This window comes from Plecotus auritus (genome assembly GCF_963455305.1).
Source record: "Plecotus auritus genome assembly, chromosome: 8".
Taxonomy (NCBI): Eukaryota; Metazoa; Chordata; class Mammalia; order Chiroptera; family Vespertilionidae; genus Plecotus; species Plecotus auritus.
In genome coordinates this window covers 94,065,405-94,082,342 of record NC_137782.1, presented here as the reverse complement: position 1 = coordinate 94,082,342, position 16,938 = coordinate 94,065,405, and the positions used below count along the sequence as shown (strand labels likewise).

At 41.8% G+C, this 16,938-nt stretch overlaps 2 protein-coding genes across 5 annotated transcripts in view; one reads left to right on the top strand and one right to left on the bottom strand.

Annotated features, from left to right (window-relative positions):
• The window catches only part of RAB22A (RAB22A, member RAS oncogene family), a 59,231-nt gene extending 44,219 nt beyond the window's left edge, over positions 1-15,012 (bottom strand). For both annotated transcript variants that reach the window (XM_080685039.1, XM_080685038.1), the window contains exons 1-2: positions 14,718-15,012; positions 13,727-13,806 (exon numbers count right to left, since the gene is read on the bottom strand). In XM_080685039.1, coding sequence (XP_080541165.1) covers positions 13,727-13,806; positions 14,718-14,753 — 116 coding nt within the window. In that variant the 5' untranslated portion in view covers positions 14,754-15,012. The remainder of the gene's footprint in view (positions 1-13,726; positions 13,807-14,717) is intronic.
• Positions 15,013-15,158: 146 nt separating this feature from the next.
• The window catches only part of LOC308256769 (serine/threonine-protein phosphatase 4 regulatory subunit 1-like), an 81,980-nt gene continuing 80,200 nt past the window's right edge, over positions 15,159-16,938 (top strand). The window contains exons 1-2 of one of the 3 annotated variants that reach the window (XM_080685032.1): positions 15,159-15,194; positions 15,335-15,379. In XM_080685032.1, the coding sequence (XP_080541158.1) occupies positions 15,188-15,194; positions 15,335-15,379 (52 nt within the window). In that variant the 5' untranslated portion in view covers positions 15,159-15,187. The remainder of the gene's footprint in view (positions 15,195-15,334; positions 15,380-16,938) is intronic. The other 2 variants (XM_080685034.1, XM_080685033.1) reach the window with 2 other exon arrangements.

The following is a 16,938-nucleotide window of genomic DNA, read 5'->3' as shown; positions in this document are numbered from 1 at the left end:
CCTAATTCCATTCATAGGACACAGCATCTAATGGTTGTAGAGTACACAATCTTTTCAAACATATATGGAACATTTACCAAAATCAACATATGCTGGGCCACACAGAAAATTCTATGAGATTTTAAAGGATTTAAATAATATCAACTATGTTCTCTTACTTCAATATATTATGCCAATAATCATTAACAAAGTTAACCAGAAAATTTACCTATGTTTGGAAATTGAGAAACACACATCAAAATGACACCTGGATCAAAGATGAAATCATATTAGAAACTGGAAAATACAATAAAGGCCATATATGACAAACCTATAGCCAACATCACACTCAATGGGCAAAAACTTTAAAACCATTTCCCCTAAGAACAGGAACAAGACAGGAATGTCCGCTTTCACCACTTTTATTCAACACAGTACTGGAAGTCCTAGCTGCAGTGATCAAACAAGAAGAAAAAATAAAAGGCATCCAAATTGGAAAGGAGGAAGTAAAACTCTCATTATTCGAAGATGATAGGATATTGTACATAGAAAATCCTAAAGACTCCACCAAAAAACTAGATTTAATAAATAAATTTGGCAATGTAGCAGGATACAATATTAACACCCAGAAATTGATGGCATTTTTATACACCAATAATGAACTCTCAGAAAGAAAAACAAACAAAAAACAATCACATTTACCATTGCAATAACAAAAAAAATGAGATACTTACGAATAAACTTAACCAAGGAGGTAAAAGACCTGTACTCAGAAAACTAGAGAACATTTTACAATGAGACAGAAGGTATAAACAAGTGGAAGAATATACTGTATTCATGGATTGGTAAAATTAACATCATTAAAATGTCCAAATTACCCAAAGCAATCTATAGGTTCAATGCAATCCCTAATGAAATACCAACGGCATAGGAAATACCAAATGGGCCAAGGACCTAGATAGATACTTCACAGATTTAGAACAAATACTCCAAAAATTTATATGGAACCAAAAAAGACCTCGAATAGCTGCAACAATCTTGAGAAACAAGAACAAAGTTGGAGGAATCATAATACCAGATATCAAGCTATATTGCAAAGCCTCTGCAATCAAAACAGCCTGGTACTGGCACAAGAACAGGCACATACATCAATAAAACAGAACAGAGAACCCCAAAACTGACCCAAGCCATTACGTTCAATTAATATTTGACAAAGGAGGCAAGAGCATACAATGGAGTCAAGACAGTCTCTTCAATAAATAGTGTTGGGAAAACTGGACAGATACATGCAAAAGAATGAAACTAGACCACCAAATTACACCATACACAAGAATAAACTCAAAGTAGATAAAATACTTAAACGTAAGTCATGAAGCCATAAAAATTCTAGAAGAAAATGTAGGCAGCAAAGTATCAGACAGCTCATGTAGCAGAATTTGCACTGATAACATCGCCTAGGACAAGAGAAATAAAGGAAAAAATAAACAAATGGAACTACATCAAAATAAAAAGCTTCTGCACAAAAGAAACCAGCATCAAAACGAAAAGGGAACCCACTGTATGGAAGAACATATTTGCCAATGACACACTGATAAGGAGTTAATTTTAAAAATATATAAAGTGCTCATACAACTAAACAAAAGAAAGACAAAAGATCCAATTAAAAAGTGGGCTAAGACTTAGATCAGCAGTCACCAACTGGTGGTCCGTGAGGTCCGAAAGGTTGGCGACCACTGAGTCCTAGATAGACACTTCTCTAAAGAGGACATACAAATGGCCAAGAGACATTTGAAAAAATGCTCAATGTCACTAATCATCAGAGAGATGCAAATTAAAAACACAATGAGGTACCATCTCACACCTGCCAGAATGGCTACCATCAATAGATTAACCAACAATAAGTGCTGACCAGGATGTGGAGAAAAAGGAACCCTAGTACACTGCTGGTGGGAATGCAGACTGGTGCAGCCATTATGGAAAACAGTATGGAGTTTCCTCAAAAAATTAAAAATGTAACTATTTAACCCAGTGTTCCCATTTCTAGTAATATATCCTAAGAACCTTGAAATACCAATCAGAAAGAATATATGCATCCCTATGTTCATAGCAGCACAATTTACAATAGCTAAAATCTGGAAATAACCCAAGTGTCCATCAATAGATGAGTGGATTAAAAACTGTAGTACATTTATACTCTGGAATACTATGCAGCTATAAAAAAGGATCTCTTACCCTTGAGACAACATGGAGGGTCCTGGAGATTATTATGCTAAGTGAAATAAGCCAGTCAGAGAAAGACAAATATCACATGATTTCATTTATATGTGGAATCCAATGAACAAAATAAACTGACAAACAAAATAGATCAAGAGACATGGAAGCATGCAACATACTGATAATTCTGTTGGGGGGGTGGGGGAGAGAGGAAGAGATTAACCAAAGAACTTATATGTATATATGCATAATCCATGGACACAGACAATAGTATGGTAAAGAACTGGGAGTGGGAAGGGGACATCTGTAAGACTTTCAACAATAAAGATAAATTTTTTAAAAGAAATTGAAAAATATTTTGAATGATAATGAAATTATGATATATAAGAACTTATTGGATTTAGCAAAAACCATGGTTAAGGTTTTAAAATATAAGGAGTACAACTGAAAATAATAAAGACTAAAAATCAGTGAGATAATTATGCATATCAATAAGTTAGAAAAAAAACAGCACATTAAACAGGACAGAAACAGTAAATCAGAGTAAAAAATTAATGAAATAGAGAGCAGACATACTCTAGAGTTGATCAAAGGCAAAACTAATGCCAGAAATATAAAATAAAAGGGCTATCAGTATAGAAACTCAACGTTTTTATGCCAATAAATTGGAAAAAGTATATGAAAAAGTCAAAATTCCTAAAGAAACAAAAACAAAATCCACAATCAAAACCAATACAAGAAATCTGAATATGTATAATCTCACAGCTATCAAAGAAATTGACTATTTAAACTCTGTTAGATTAAGACAACTCATAGCTCAGATGGCATCACTGATGAATTTTTCTAATTATTTAAGGAAGATATAAGAGCAATTTTATACAGACTCTTCCACAGAAAGTTTCCCAACTAGTGTTATAAGGCCAGCATAACCTTGATACCAAATCTGGCATGTACATTACAGAAAGGTGTATTATATAACAATCTCACTTATAAATATACACAAAAATCTTAAAAAGTGATAGGAAACTAAAGCAAATGATATGTAAAAAGAATACTATCATGATCTCACTGGATTTATTCCATGAAAATTCACAATGTAACATTAACATGTGTTCAACCCAATAGGTTAGAAAAATCTTTTGATAAAACCATTATTCATATAAAAATAATCCCAGCAAATGATGAAAAGACAGACACATCTGTAATGTGGTAAGAAGTATGTACAAAAATCCACAATAAGCATATTTACTAGTATGATAGTGAAAGCTTTCCCTCCTAGAGTAGAATAAGATGAAAATACCCAGTACCACCACCATTTCTAATCAACATTGCACTGAAGATCATACCTGATTCAATAAAATAAGAAGTAAAAAGTTTAAGGATAAGAAATAAAGATATTTCACAGCAATACTATTTAGCACATTAACAGCATTAAACTATATTAAAACTTGAAATCCCTTGGAGTAAGTCTAATGAAAGATGTGCAAGTACACTACACAGAGAAGCAGAAAAAATACCAAGAGAAAATAATGAAGCCTAATGAATGAAAGCATAATCTATGTTCATACATTAGAAGATTCAATATCATAAAGATGTCACTTCTTTCCAAACCAATCTAAATTCAATGGAATGTCAAACAATTTACAGTGGCTCTCAGCCAGCATGGCTCAGTGGTTGGAACCAGGAGGTCATGGTTCAATTCCCGGTCAGGCACATGCCTGGGTTGGGGGCTCGATCCCCAGTGTGGGGCAGGCAGGAGGCAACCAATTAATGATTCTCTCTCATCATTGATGTTTCTCTCCCTCTCCCTTCCTCTCTGAAATAAATAAAAATATATTTTAAAAAATACAGTGGGGATGAGTGGTTGATGTGTGAGTGAAAACAGACAGGATGATTTTTAATGCATATATGGAAATGTTACAGGTTAGAAATAGTCAAGACATCCTTTTTTATTTTTTAAATCCTCACCTGAGGATATTTTTTCTATTGATTTTTAGAGAGTGGAAGGGAAGGAGAGAGGGATGGGAGAGGGAGAGAGAGAAGAGAAAGAGAGATTAATTAGTTGCCATCTTTACCACCCTGTTTGGGGCTGGGGATCAAACCTGCAACCCAGATACATGCCCTTGACAGGGAATCAAACCCAAGATCCTCCAGTGCACAAGCCGACGCTTGAATCACCTAGCCACATTGATCAGGGTTAGACATTCTTGAAAAATAACACAAAAGACTTACATTACTGGACATCAGGACTTACTACAAAGATACAGAAATTAAGAAACGATGATACTGGTAGATGTACAGAGATAAAAAGACTAATAGTCTCTTTAAAAGATCACTGATTATCTGAGCCATGGTGGCTCAGGGGTTCAGCTTTGACACAGTTTGATTCCTGGCTTGATCCCTGATTCTCTCTCATCATTGATGTTTCTATATCTCTTTCCCTCTGAAATCAATAAAGATATTAAAAAAAAGAAGAAGATCACTAAGGAATAAAAAGTGCATTGGGCCCAGCCTGATGGCTGGTTGGAGCATCTTCCAGTACACCAAAAAGATTTTGGGTTCAATCCCTGGTCAAGGCACATACCTAGGTTTTGGATTCCATCCTGGGTTGGGTCACATACAGAAGGCAACTGACTGATGTTTCTCTCTCTCTCTCTCTCTCTCTCTCAAGTCAATACACATATCTTCAGGTGAGGATTTAAAAAATTTTTTAAAGTGTATTGTGGACTTTATAGGATGCAGAAATAAAACATATGATAATAATAGCACAAAGGACAAGAGAAGGGAAATGAAAGTACTGTATACTTTTGTAAGGCACTTAATGCTATATGCAAAATTGTGTATTACTTGAAAGTAGACTGATAAAGGATTCTATTTTTCATTCTAGCATAATTACTAAAATAATAAAACAAAGAGGTGGAGCTAATAAGCCAATAGTGAAGACAAAATGGAATCATTAACATGGAGCAAACAAAAATATAGCAAGATGACAGATTTAAACTAAAACATATTAATAGTTAAAATAAATAAAAATGATGTAAACTAGTACTCTACAACAGAGCTTTCTACAATGAGGATTGAAAGGAAGCTAGTGTGACTGAGGAATGCATACTAAATTTTAACTGAAGTTTCAATGAGGCTATGTGTCAATCCACAACTGTATTGAGTAGCGAAGGTCTTCTGAACACTCCAATTAAAAGGCAGACTGTCAGATTATATAAAAGCAGTACCCATAATGCTGTCTGTAAGAAACCCACCTTAAATACCTGGATATAAATAGGGTAAATGTAAGTGGATGGGAAAAGGCACACAACCACTAATCAACAGAGAGCTGAAAAGCCTATATTAACATTCGGCAAAGCAGAATTCAGAACCAGGACAGTTACTAGGGAATAAGAGAGGTATTTATGATGGTGAAAAACAACAATGCTACATGTATATACACTCAATAATAAGAGCTCCAAAATATATAAACAAAAAATGGATTAAACCAAAAGAGAAACAGGCAAATCCTCAATTAGGGTTGAATTTCAAACACCCCTATTTTTTTTTTAATATATTTTATTGATATTTTACAGAGAGGAAGGGAGAGGGATAGAGAGCCAGAAACATCGATGAGAGAGAAACATCGATCAGCTGCCTCCTGCACACCCCCCACTGGGGATGTGCCCGCAACCAAGGCACATGCCCTTGACCGGAATCGAACCCGGGACCCTTCAGTCCGCAGGCGGACGCTCTATCCACTGAGCCAAACCGGTTTCGGCCACCCCTATTTTTAATCCTCACTTGAGGAAATGCTTAGAGAGAGGAAAGGGGCGGGGAGAGAAACATTGATGTGAGAGAGAAACATCCATCAGTTGCCTTCCCTACACTCCCTGACTGGGGATCAAACACACAATCCAGGTATGTGCCCTGACTGGAATCCAACCGGCAACCCTTCAGTGGACAGGATGACGCTCAACCAACTCAGCCAACACATCTTTCATTGCAAATGAGAAGGTTTCAGTAAGGCTACAAAAGACACCAACAATGCCATCAACCAAGATGACTTATTCAACACCAGCAGAACACATTCTTTCCCAGTACACATGGGACATCACAAAAACCACATTCCAGGCCATTAAACAAATATCAAATGTAAAAGGTTTGAAATAATATTGAGTACATCCCCTGTGATTTAAACTAGAAACCAATAATTAAAAAATTTCTGGAAAATCCCTGAATTATTGGAAGTTAGAAAACACATTTCTAAAAAACCAACATGTCAAATAAGTCACAAGGAAAATTAATACTTTGAACTAAATTAAAATGAAAACACAACATATAAAAATCTGTGGAATTCACTTATAAACCAGACTAACAGGGAAATTTATAGTAGTTCTAAATGTGTGTGTGTATATATATCTTAAAAATCAATATTCTAAATTTCCAACTAAAAAAAAAAGCTAAAAAAAAAAAACAACGAACAAATTGAGCCAAAATAAGTGAAGGAAGGGAGAAAAAACCCCATCAAAATAAAATAAAAAAATCAATGAAATAGGAAAGAGAAATATTAATAAAAAAGCTCTTTGAGAAGACTATTAAAATTGATATATTTATAACTGAACAGATCCTAAAGATATTAAAAGGATAATAAAGGAATATTATAAACAGCTTTATTCTAATAAATTAAGAAATACATAGCCCGGCTGGCTCAGTGGTTGAGCATCGACCTATGAACCAGGAGATCACAGTTCAACTCCTGGTCAGGGCACATGACCTGGGTTGCGGGCTCAATCCCCAGAGTGGTGCAGGAGGCAGCCAATCAATGATTCTCCCTCATCATTGATGTTTCATCTCTCTCTCCATCTCCCTTCCTCTCTGAAACAAATAAAAGTATATTTTAAAAACAAACAAACATAGACACAAAGGACCAATTCCTTGAAAGACATAAACTACCAAAGGATACTCAGGAAGAAATGAATAAGCCTATATCTAGTAAGGAAATTGAATCTGTAATTTTCTGACAAAGAAACTCCTTGCTCAGATGGCTTCATTGCTGAATACCAAACCTTTAAGGGAGAAATAATACCAATTCTACATAAACTCTCCCAAAAGAGTAGAAGAGAAAGAAACACTTCCATCTTCTTTTATGATGCCCTGATACCAAATCTAGAGAAAGATATTACAGAAAACTACAGATCAATATCCATCATGAACATGGAGGCAAAAATCCTTAGCAAAATTTTAGTAAATCAAATCCAATAATGTATTAAAATAATAATAATCAAGTAACATTTATCCTAGGAACATTACATTGGTTTAATATTTCAGTATTGATTATTGTAATTCACTATTTTAAGATTAAAAAAGAAAAAGCATCAAACAATTCAAAAGATGTAATTCAACACAATTCATGATAAAAAATCTCATTGTTTTAGGGATAGGTAAGAACATTCACCACCTGATAGTGTGGGTAACTATAAAAAAATCTGCAGTCTAGTCATGCTACTTACTGATAAAAGACTGAATACTTTTCCCCTACAAGACTGGGAAAAAGGTAAGGCTGACTTTTCCTACCACTCCAAAACAAAGTAGTAGAGGTCCTAGCTAATGTAGTAAGACAAGTAAAAGAAATAAAAGGCATATAGATTGCAAAGGAAGAAGTAAAATCTTTGATAATTCTCAACCGGTTTTCCATCCCAGTACACTTGAAGAACACAATATGCTCCTCCTATTAGTGACCGCAACTTATTATCAAGGTGATTTTAACGGGGGCCATGTCTTACCTAGTTCATGTGTATTGTGTTGGGAGAGGCCATAGCATAGGCATATATACATCTGAAAAAAAAGCCTTGGCTTTGAAAATCCCTGCTAAGGATGCAACTTAAAGCCACAAAATGAATTAGGTCATCAAGCAAGAATTTGAAATCAGGGGGGGGGTCTACCTGGGAATCATACATAAAAAGGGAGGATTCACAGGATGAGAAACCAGAGGAGACTGAAGGAAAGCCTCTATAAAGGTAAGAAGATAAGGGGAGTATGGTGCAGGGAAGGCAGAAAATTGGGGCAGTTCACACCTGAGATCAAGTTCTTCCATCTGGGCCATCTCCCTCATTTACATTCTTGCCAGGCCCCTGTTGGCATTGGAGTTTGCAACTTTTAGAGGAGCTAACAGCAGTACTTGAATCTTAACAAATCAACAGGCACTTACCAAGGGGACAAAGAAGAGAAAAGCTCCCCCATCCAGGGAGAACTGCATATGTCAAGTACACATGTGGGAAAGGGTATTTATTTGGTGTGTTTGTGTGCATGGGAAGGAGGGAGAAGTGAGCAAGAAGAGCATGAAGGAAGCAAATGAGATGAGGCTGGGTCTTGCCATGGTCTTGAGCAGTGGAAAATCAGTCTTGTTTTTAAAGAAGCTCAGACAACAGCAATGAGAACTGGCTGGAAGTGGGAGAGCAGGCTGCACCACTGTCTAGGCAAGGCAGGATGAGGGCTTCCAGCTGTGAGATGGGGAGGAGAGGCCTGGTCCCAGTGACTGGTCAGAAGAAGCACAAACAGGGCTGGGGAAGTAGAATGGGTGGATGGAGAACGGTGTATTGACAAATGGCATCTGATCATAGTACTACTACCAACCACCAATACTCTCTGTACACTTCCTGTGCACATTCAGCATGTCACCAAATTCTCCCAACAACCCCCGAGGCAGGCATGACTATCATCTCCCAATCCCCAATAGGGAGGCTCGGTCAGTTGTCCAGAAATTCTCCCAGCTGGCACAAGGTTGAGGCCCTGATTTAAGTCCAGGAAGGATGGTTCTTCAGGGCCATGCTCTTCCCCCCATTTGGCCCATTAGGGAAGACCATAAATATGGGAGTGAAGACCCCCATTACCTTTGATAGTATCTCGCACCCTTGAGAATCAATAAAAAATCATCTTTTTGGTGCTTGGAGACAAAGGTAACACATCTCTTGATACTTTAGAATTACAACAGCATAATGTACAATTATCCCAAACAAACTTACAAACTAATTCTTTGAATGTCTGGCAGCAATTTAAAAAGGACATGAAAGGATATAATCCCTTCCACTGTGTAGAGGGCCCCCTGGGAAGGCACCCTTTTGGCCAAGAGGGATCCTCTTCTCACAATCCAATTGCCCACAGCTGTTGCCTGAGCTTTCTGTTCATGCTGAGGTTGAAGCCTCGTGGTGGCTGGAACCATGGATCTGTCTCTCGCCCAGTGAGGTGAGCTGGGCCCTCCCTGGAGAAGAAACCTGGGTTCCCCAAGATATGTGATCAGTGCCGGGGCCCCCAGCAGGCGAGGGGATCCCAAGGCAGGTGCTGGGTGTGGAGGCCACGGGGGCATAGTCTACTAAAGAGACAGAACTGAACCTCACATCACCCTGCTTGGCCCTGGAGGATGGCTGGTTAGCCAGAGACGGGTAAGATTCCTCAGGGAAGGAACAACCTAAGACAGGCACAGTCGCAGGGGGGCCATCAGGAGAGAACTTGGGGGTCAACAGAGGTGGGGCACAGACCCTCACCCCCCCCCAACTTGGCAGGGGCCTGAACCCTCACACCTTCTGAGGGAGGTCTCCTGCCCCCATGGCTGCTTCGCTTCCCATGCCCAGCTCAAATCAGGACCCAGGTAACAGACAGAGACTTGGCCGACAGCAGCTGCCCTCTCACTGCAACAAGACTTGTTTGAGTTGTCTTGTACCCATGGTGTGGGGAAGTGGGTTTTTGATATCTAAATCCAGCCAAGCACCAGGAATGCTCAGGGCCTACTCAAGAAGGCAAATAATCCCTTCCACTAATATTTACAGGGTAAAATAAGATTGTTGTTAGAGTATTAAATTTGACAGTAAAATAGTAGTCAAGTTCTCAGACTAATTTAAATTGGCTAAGTGAAATAAGTGAATATTCTAGAAAAATTAATGGTACTGGACAAAAAGCTGTTCCTAAAGTGGTAACTAAAATTTTTATTGGTAGTTCATCTCATGGTAAAATTACGTAACATGTAATGAACCTAAAACAGTCATATTTTAGTAAAAAAATTTAAAATTTATAAGCTATCAAGACTACATTATAAAATTTCCAAAAGCCTCCTAATATTTAAATAAAAAAAGGGGGGAGAGTGAAGAATATCATGTAAGGAAAAATATCCTGTAAGTAAATTGATCTAGAAAATTTTTACTTTAGAAAATTAACTTTCCTTCGTAATGCTAACAGCAAGACACCCATGAAAAACACACATTGTGTCAAAACAAGCCAAAGGAAAATAGTTTGGGCAAAAAATGAAAAAGGATCCCAAGTCAAATTTATAGAAAAGATTCCTTTATTAACTTTTGGTCGAGAATATGTTTGTATATTTTCAGAAAACAACTCCAAGACCATGTGGATTTCTGCAACAGAGAGGAATTGATAGGACTGCTCCAGCCATGAAGACAGAAGAGAAACAGTCCAGAGATGGAAGACGCTGACGACGCCTTGCCATACTAGCAGTCAGCAGCTGTTCGTCGCTGCAGGTTTCTCAGGACCAAACCAGAGAGGGTCGGACCTGCATTACCACCATTTGTCCACCATCCAGAACTGAAATATCATTGCTGATATGTACACATAAGAACTGTTTGACATTTAAATTGGGACTCAAAAGAACTGTTGGCCCAGAAAGAAACTCACTACAGACTGATTCATTTGCCTCTCAGCATAACCAATATTGCTTGTCTCATTTTCAGTTCTTATAAGTGTATTTCTAGTATCACATGATCTCACTCATCTGGGGAGATCATGAACAACATAAACTGATGAACAAAAACAGACCCGGAGACAGGGAAGCATCGATCAGACTGTCAAACCTCAGAGGGAAGGTAGGGGAGGGTGGGTGTAAGGAGGAGAGATCAACTAAAGGACTTGTATGCATGCATATAAGCCTAACCAGTGGTCACAGACAACAGGAGGGTGGGGGCATGCGTGGGGAGGGGTTTGGGATGGGAATGGGGGGATGAGGACAAATATGTGATACCTTAATCAATAAAGAAATTTAAAAGAAAAAAAATATGGGAGTGAAGGATGAAGGACCCGAGGAGGAATACTGAGTTCTGCAGGGGAACCAGGTCCTAAGGAGAAAGGCTGGAGAAGTTAACTTTGAGTCTAACTACACAGGTGGAGCTGAGCTGTGGAAGGGAATGAGAGCAGGACACAACTTGGGGAAGACCACTATGTACGAAATAAGTGGGAGGAGAGGCAGGAGTGAACAAGGTTATGAACATAGGAAGAGAACTAGGAAAGACACAGTAGTTTTAATTCTAAGACATCCTGTGATGTGGGAGCCTCCCCAGATATCGAGGGCCCATTCCCTGCTGCCTCACTAGCCTCCTGGCTACCCCTCCAACATGCCCTCCCCTATGCTACTCACCACCCTCAATACCACCTAGTTAACTTCTGCTGTTCAAAAACTATTTTTCCTTAAACTTTCTATTGAAGTATAATCCACTCATTTTTTTCAATATTTAAATATCAGGGCTGCCAAGTGTTCAATACCTTCACTGTTCCACTAAGAAATCAGTCATTCCTTAAGCCTAGGTTAGGCCCCTTATACACTCTCACTCATTCCACACAGAAAGTGGTCAAATTAATCACTTCCTGTACACAAGTTACAGACTATGTTTCTCCTACTTGTAGGTCAGGTCCATGAAGGCAAGCACCAAGTTTATCTACATCAGGGGCTGGCAAACTTTTTCCGAAAAGGGCAAAATAGTACATATTTTCAGCTTTTTGGACCATAGTGTCTTAGTCACGACTATTCAGCTCTGCCACTGAAGTCCCAAAAGCGATGGAGACAGTATGTGAATGAATGGGTGTGACTGTGTTTCAATAAAGCTTTATTTACAAAAATAGGAGGTGGGCCAAAGGGCCATGGTTTGTTGATCCCAGGTCTCAGTCATCAGCAGCCAGTTTAGCATCTGGCATATAGTAGGCACTTAGTGAACAAATAAAGAAAAAAAAAGCCATTGGTTATGGTAGTTAGATAGAAAAATGGTACTCAGGGAATGTGGTTTTAGTGGAATGGCGGAGGTGGAATTGAGACAACAGTGGTTTGAGGAGTGGGCAGCAGTTGAGGAAGTAGTAACTTCTCTTTCAAGAGCTCCACAATTTGAGCATTAGGATTGGGTACTGTCTTCATAGAGCAGGTACATTAGAAGTATGTTTGCATGCTATGAGAAAGCAGGGCTAGGGAAGAAAGGGGAGAACTGATGAAGAGGGGGACTTCCGGGCTCAGGTGTGTGGGCGGCTGGTCATGAAGGAGGAAGACATCTCCTGAGGCTGAGGAAACAAGGAAAGGTGGAAGAAAATAAGGGGAAAGCCTTGTATAGTATTCCCTTTTCCTGTGAAATGTGAGCCAGGAGCACATGGTGAGGAGAGGGGATTGAGAAAGTTAGGAACCCCACATGCGTCAGATTGGGAGGGCTGCAAACAGAGAGGAGTGGATGCCCAGGACAGGGCTTTGAGCTGCACAATTGCTGGAAACACACCCTTCATTTTTCTCTCATTTGAGGGAGCTCTTGGCTACTTAAGAGCTGTGTCTGCAGTTCTGACTAGGTGTCAGGTGTGTCACTCACTGAGTCACCAGCACTCCTTGCTATCACTTCCTGTCCCTTCACTGTCCCATGCAGGTAGCAACAGGCAGGCCCTGAGGACAATGAGGTCATGCCTTAAACATGCTGTAAACAGTTCTTTTTTTGAAGGATACTGAAAGGCATTTGAATTTTGGAAAGTTGGTGGTGATTTCATCTCCAGGCCTTCATATGTGCATGTACATGTAGTAAAATATTTCTCTACCGGGCAGAATAGCCTTTCTCTTTAAATGGAAGAAACCATTTGATTGAGGGTTTGCAGTAAAAATAGCCTAACAGCTCTTTAGTTTCCCAAGCCTAACATAGTACTAAAACCTATAAAACACAACTCACAGAGAAAGTATTAATAGTACGGTATTTGAATACCCTGAGAAGTTTTCTCTAAGTCAAACATTAATCGCTAGTCAATGTCACTTATCCAAAGAACCAGATATCCTAAAAAGAAATCTTACATGTCAACATTCATTTATCAATTCATTAATACTACTAGAGCAAGAATGCATGAGTAGGGTTCGGGCCCCATTCTCCTACTTTTCAGGAAGTATGAAAATCATCTAAATACCTTTTGGTTGACATGCCTGAAAAGATAGTATCAGTATCCACACCCATTTTCACCTGCCATATTTCAAGGTGTAACTGCTGTTGAGATATAGATCGAAGGTTCTATGTATATGCTAAACTTTAATTGATACTTTCATCTGGAAGTTTTCACTCCTCACAAATCAAAAGATAATTTTCTTTAAACACAGCAATCCTCACTGTATCTTTTCCAAGATCTTCCAGAGATGACGAAACCAACGTCTCTGAGTTTGCTAGTGTGTACAATGGAGAGGTCTGTCCCTGGAACACACTCTTTATTTGGAAGGACTTTCGACACATGGTGAAATGTATATTCAATAAACTTCATCTCTTACCCTATAGTTGGGTTGATGTTTGGATCAAAACTGTCTTCCACGAACCGCCATACAATACTTGATTTACCCACACCTGTGTCCTGAAAGAGAATGAGATGGGTGAGTATGGTTTATCTGCTTGCAGACCTGAAAACTACCTTGTGTTGTAAGTTCAGGATTTCAGAAAACTCATCTTGGATAAATTTTAGAAGTTAGGGGACACAAAGGGGGAGGTTTTCATAAAGATTAAGTGGGAGTGATTAAGAGGTTTCAAACGTGTTACAGGAGAGGGGTTTTCCAGTTTTTAAGACTTTGGGACCTTTCGAAAGACCCAAAATTTCCGCTTCTTGTGAACAGCGACAAACTTACTTGCTTTTTGAATGTAGAAAGTAAAGGAGGAACTCTTGCATTACTTCTGGGTCATCCTGGACAGGTCCCGCCCCGCCCTGCTGCCTGGGAGGGGAAAAGCTAGTTTTGGGAACCCTTTGGTGATGCGCAGGGGAGCAACCCCAGCAAGCGCACTTGGAAGTGGCACCGCTGCCCCGACGAGACGGGAAGCGGCAGCTTCAGACAGTCCTGCGGTACCTGACTTGAATGTCCCGCAGCAAAGTAAGTGCGAGAAGTGTCAGGGTGAATCCACAAGTTCAAAAACACCAAACGGACGGGGAAGGCTGCTCATGCTGCTTGTAGAACCCTAGGACCGGTTGCTAGTTTGACTTTAGGAGACTTGGCCAACTTTAACTAGTACCTGAGTAGGAAACTATTTAACAAGGGGAGACAGGGAGGGCTCTCTACCCTTTGAGGGGCGGGAAGAGACCTCGGGCTCCAGCAGGGACGGGGAGGGTCCCTCCTGCCAGCAGGACCTTCAGCACCGGGGTGAAGGGAGGGTCCCGGGCAGGAAGGCGGTGTCCCGCGCGGAGGCTGAAGGCAGGGGCGGACAGGACGTGGGCACGCCTGGTCCCCGACCCGCCCGGCCTCCCGCGGCCCTCCCGGCCGGCCCGCCGCCACTCACCCCCAGCAGACACACTTTGAGCTCCCTCAGCGCCATGGCCCCGGAGCCGGGGCGCAGGCCCGCCGCCGCCCTAAGTTGAGGAGGGACAGGCCAGGGCCCGCAAGAGCATTCCCCTGCGCCGCCGCCGCTCGGCCCAGCCCCGGCCGCGGGGCGTGCTGACGCGGCGGCCGCCGGTTCGCCGGCTCTCGACCCCGGCCCCTCCGCCACCAGCCGCGCGAAACCCGCTTCAGCAGCCGGGACGGTGCCGCGGCCTCCCGGGCGCCGCCGCCGCCGCCATCTTGGGACGCCGGCCGGGTCACCTGACCTCCACGCCCACCTCGGCAGCCACCTTAGCCGCGAGGGCGGGGCCCGTCCGGCGCCGCTAGGCTCGTGGGAGGTGCGGACCTGGGGGCGTGGCCGGCGATGAGGGGCGTGTCCAGGAAAACTGGCCCCGCCCCTACCACGGACCACGCCTCTAAGCCCATCCCAAGATGGCGGGTAAGTGGGGTCGAGCTCTGAGGGCGCCGGGGCGACCCCTTCCTCCTCAGCGGCGCCCACCCGGCGAGGCCCGAGACCCTGCCCGCCGCTGATCCCGCCTGTGTAGCTCCCTTGTAACTCCCGTGTCTCTTGGTTTTCAGAGATCCCCCTGTACTTTGTGGACTTGCAGGATGACTTAGACGACTGTAAGTAACAGTTGGGGCGCCCCCGCCCCTCCCTGGCAACGTCTCTTAGAACTCGGGGCGCACAGGACGCGTGCGGGGTGCTACAGGACGGACCCTTTTTGTTGGGACCCTAGGAGCTGGACCCCCACTGTCTTGATCCGCTGGTGGTGGCCCCTCCTCAGTGGGCGGGGCGGCCGAGGATGAGGAGCCCTCCCCTCCGGGGTAGGAGTTTGGTTGTTGGGAAACGTCTAACTTCCTGTCACTTTCTTTCTCCTCCTCCTTTTCTTCTTCTTCCTCCTCCTCCGCCTCCTGTGGCAGCTGCCGCGGGAGGAGGGGGGCTCCCCCAGGGTCTCCACTTCCTCCTTGGGACTTTTCAGAGTACTGGGGAGTTGGGGAGGTCCCGCTTTCCGTGTGGCCGGCCCCGTAGTTGTACGGACTTCTCAGGTGTCCTGGGCACAAGCCCAGCTCTGTCTCCGGTCCCTAGTTGATCACTGGCGCCGACGTTTCTCCTTCTCCTGCCCCTACCTGTCATCTCATTTCCTTTTGCATCCCTGTAAGGACTGATGGCTGGGGGAGGTGACATCCTGGATGTGCAAGTTCATCTTTGTGGCGAAGGAAGCTTTCCTTTCCATTCAACAAACGTTTCTTGAGACCTACTTGTTCTGGACCTACATAGATGAACCAGAATCAGGGAGAGCTCTCAGGGAACTCCCTGTCCAGGGGAGAGCAGGCTTGTCAACATAAAATTAACTAATTCCGGCTTCTCCCTGGTGAAGGGGGCCTGTGCAAATTACCAAAACAGCTAACATTAATGGAAGTCACACTCCGTTCTTCCCTTTTTCATCTCCAAGGTTCCTAATAAGAGTTGGTGTTTATAGTTTAAATCGTTTAGGCAAGTTATCTCTTTTAGAGGGAGGCAACTTTTAAAAAGTACAGTGGTACTCGAAGGGGCACTGAAGGCCGTGATTAGGATCATGGCTTCTGGAGTCAGATGGCCAGAGGGTGAAATCCTGGTCCACTCTGAGCCTCAGTGACCTCATCTATAAAATGAGCATATTAGTGATCCAAAAAGGCTTTTGGAAAGGTTAAATTAATAAAAGGTTTAGTGTGAAGCCTTGTAAGTAACACTTGGTAAATATTAGCTGCCATTATTACTATCATTACTATAGTTGTTCATATTATTGTTATTTTTAATAATTCTTTATTGATGAAAGTATTACATATGTCCCTTTTTCCCCCCATTTGCCCACTCCAGCCTGCCCTTGCCCCCACCTCAGATCATCACCACCCCATTGTCTTGTCCATGGGCCATGCATATATTCACACAAAGTCCTTGGTTGATTGCCTCCCACCCTCCCCTGCCTTCCCTCTGAGATTTCACACTCTGTTTTATGCTTCCATGTCTCTGGATCCAGTCCATTTATCAGTTTATTTTGTTACTTAGATTCCACATATGAGTGAGATCATGTGATATTTGCCTTTCTCTGACTGACTTATTTCACTTAGCATGATACTCTCCAGGTCCCTCCATGCTGTCTCAAAGGGTAAGAGATTCTTCTTTTTTACTGCTGCATAGTATT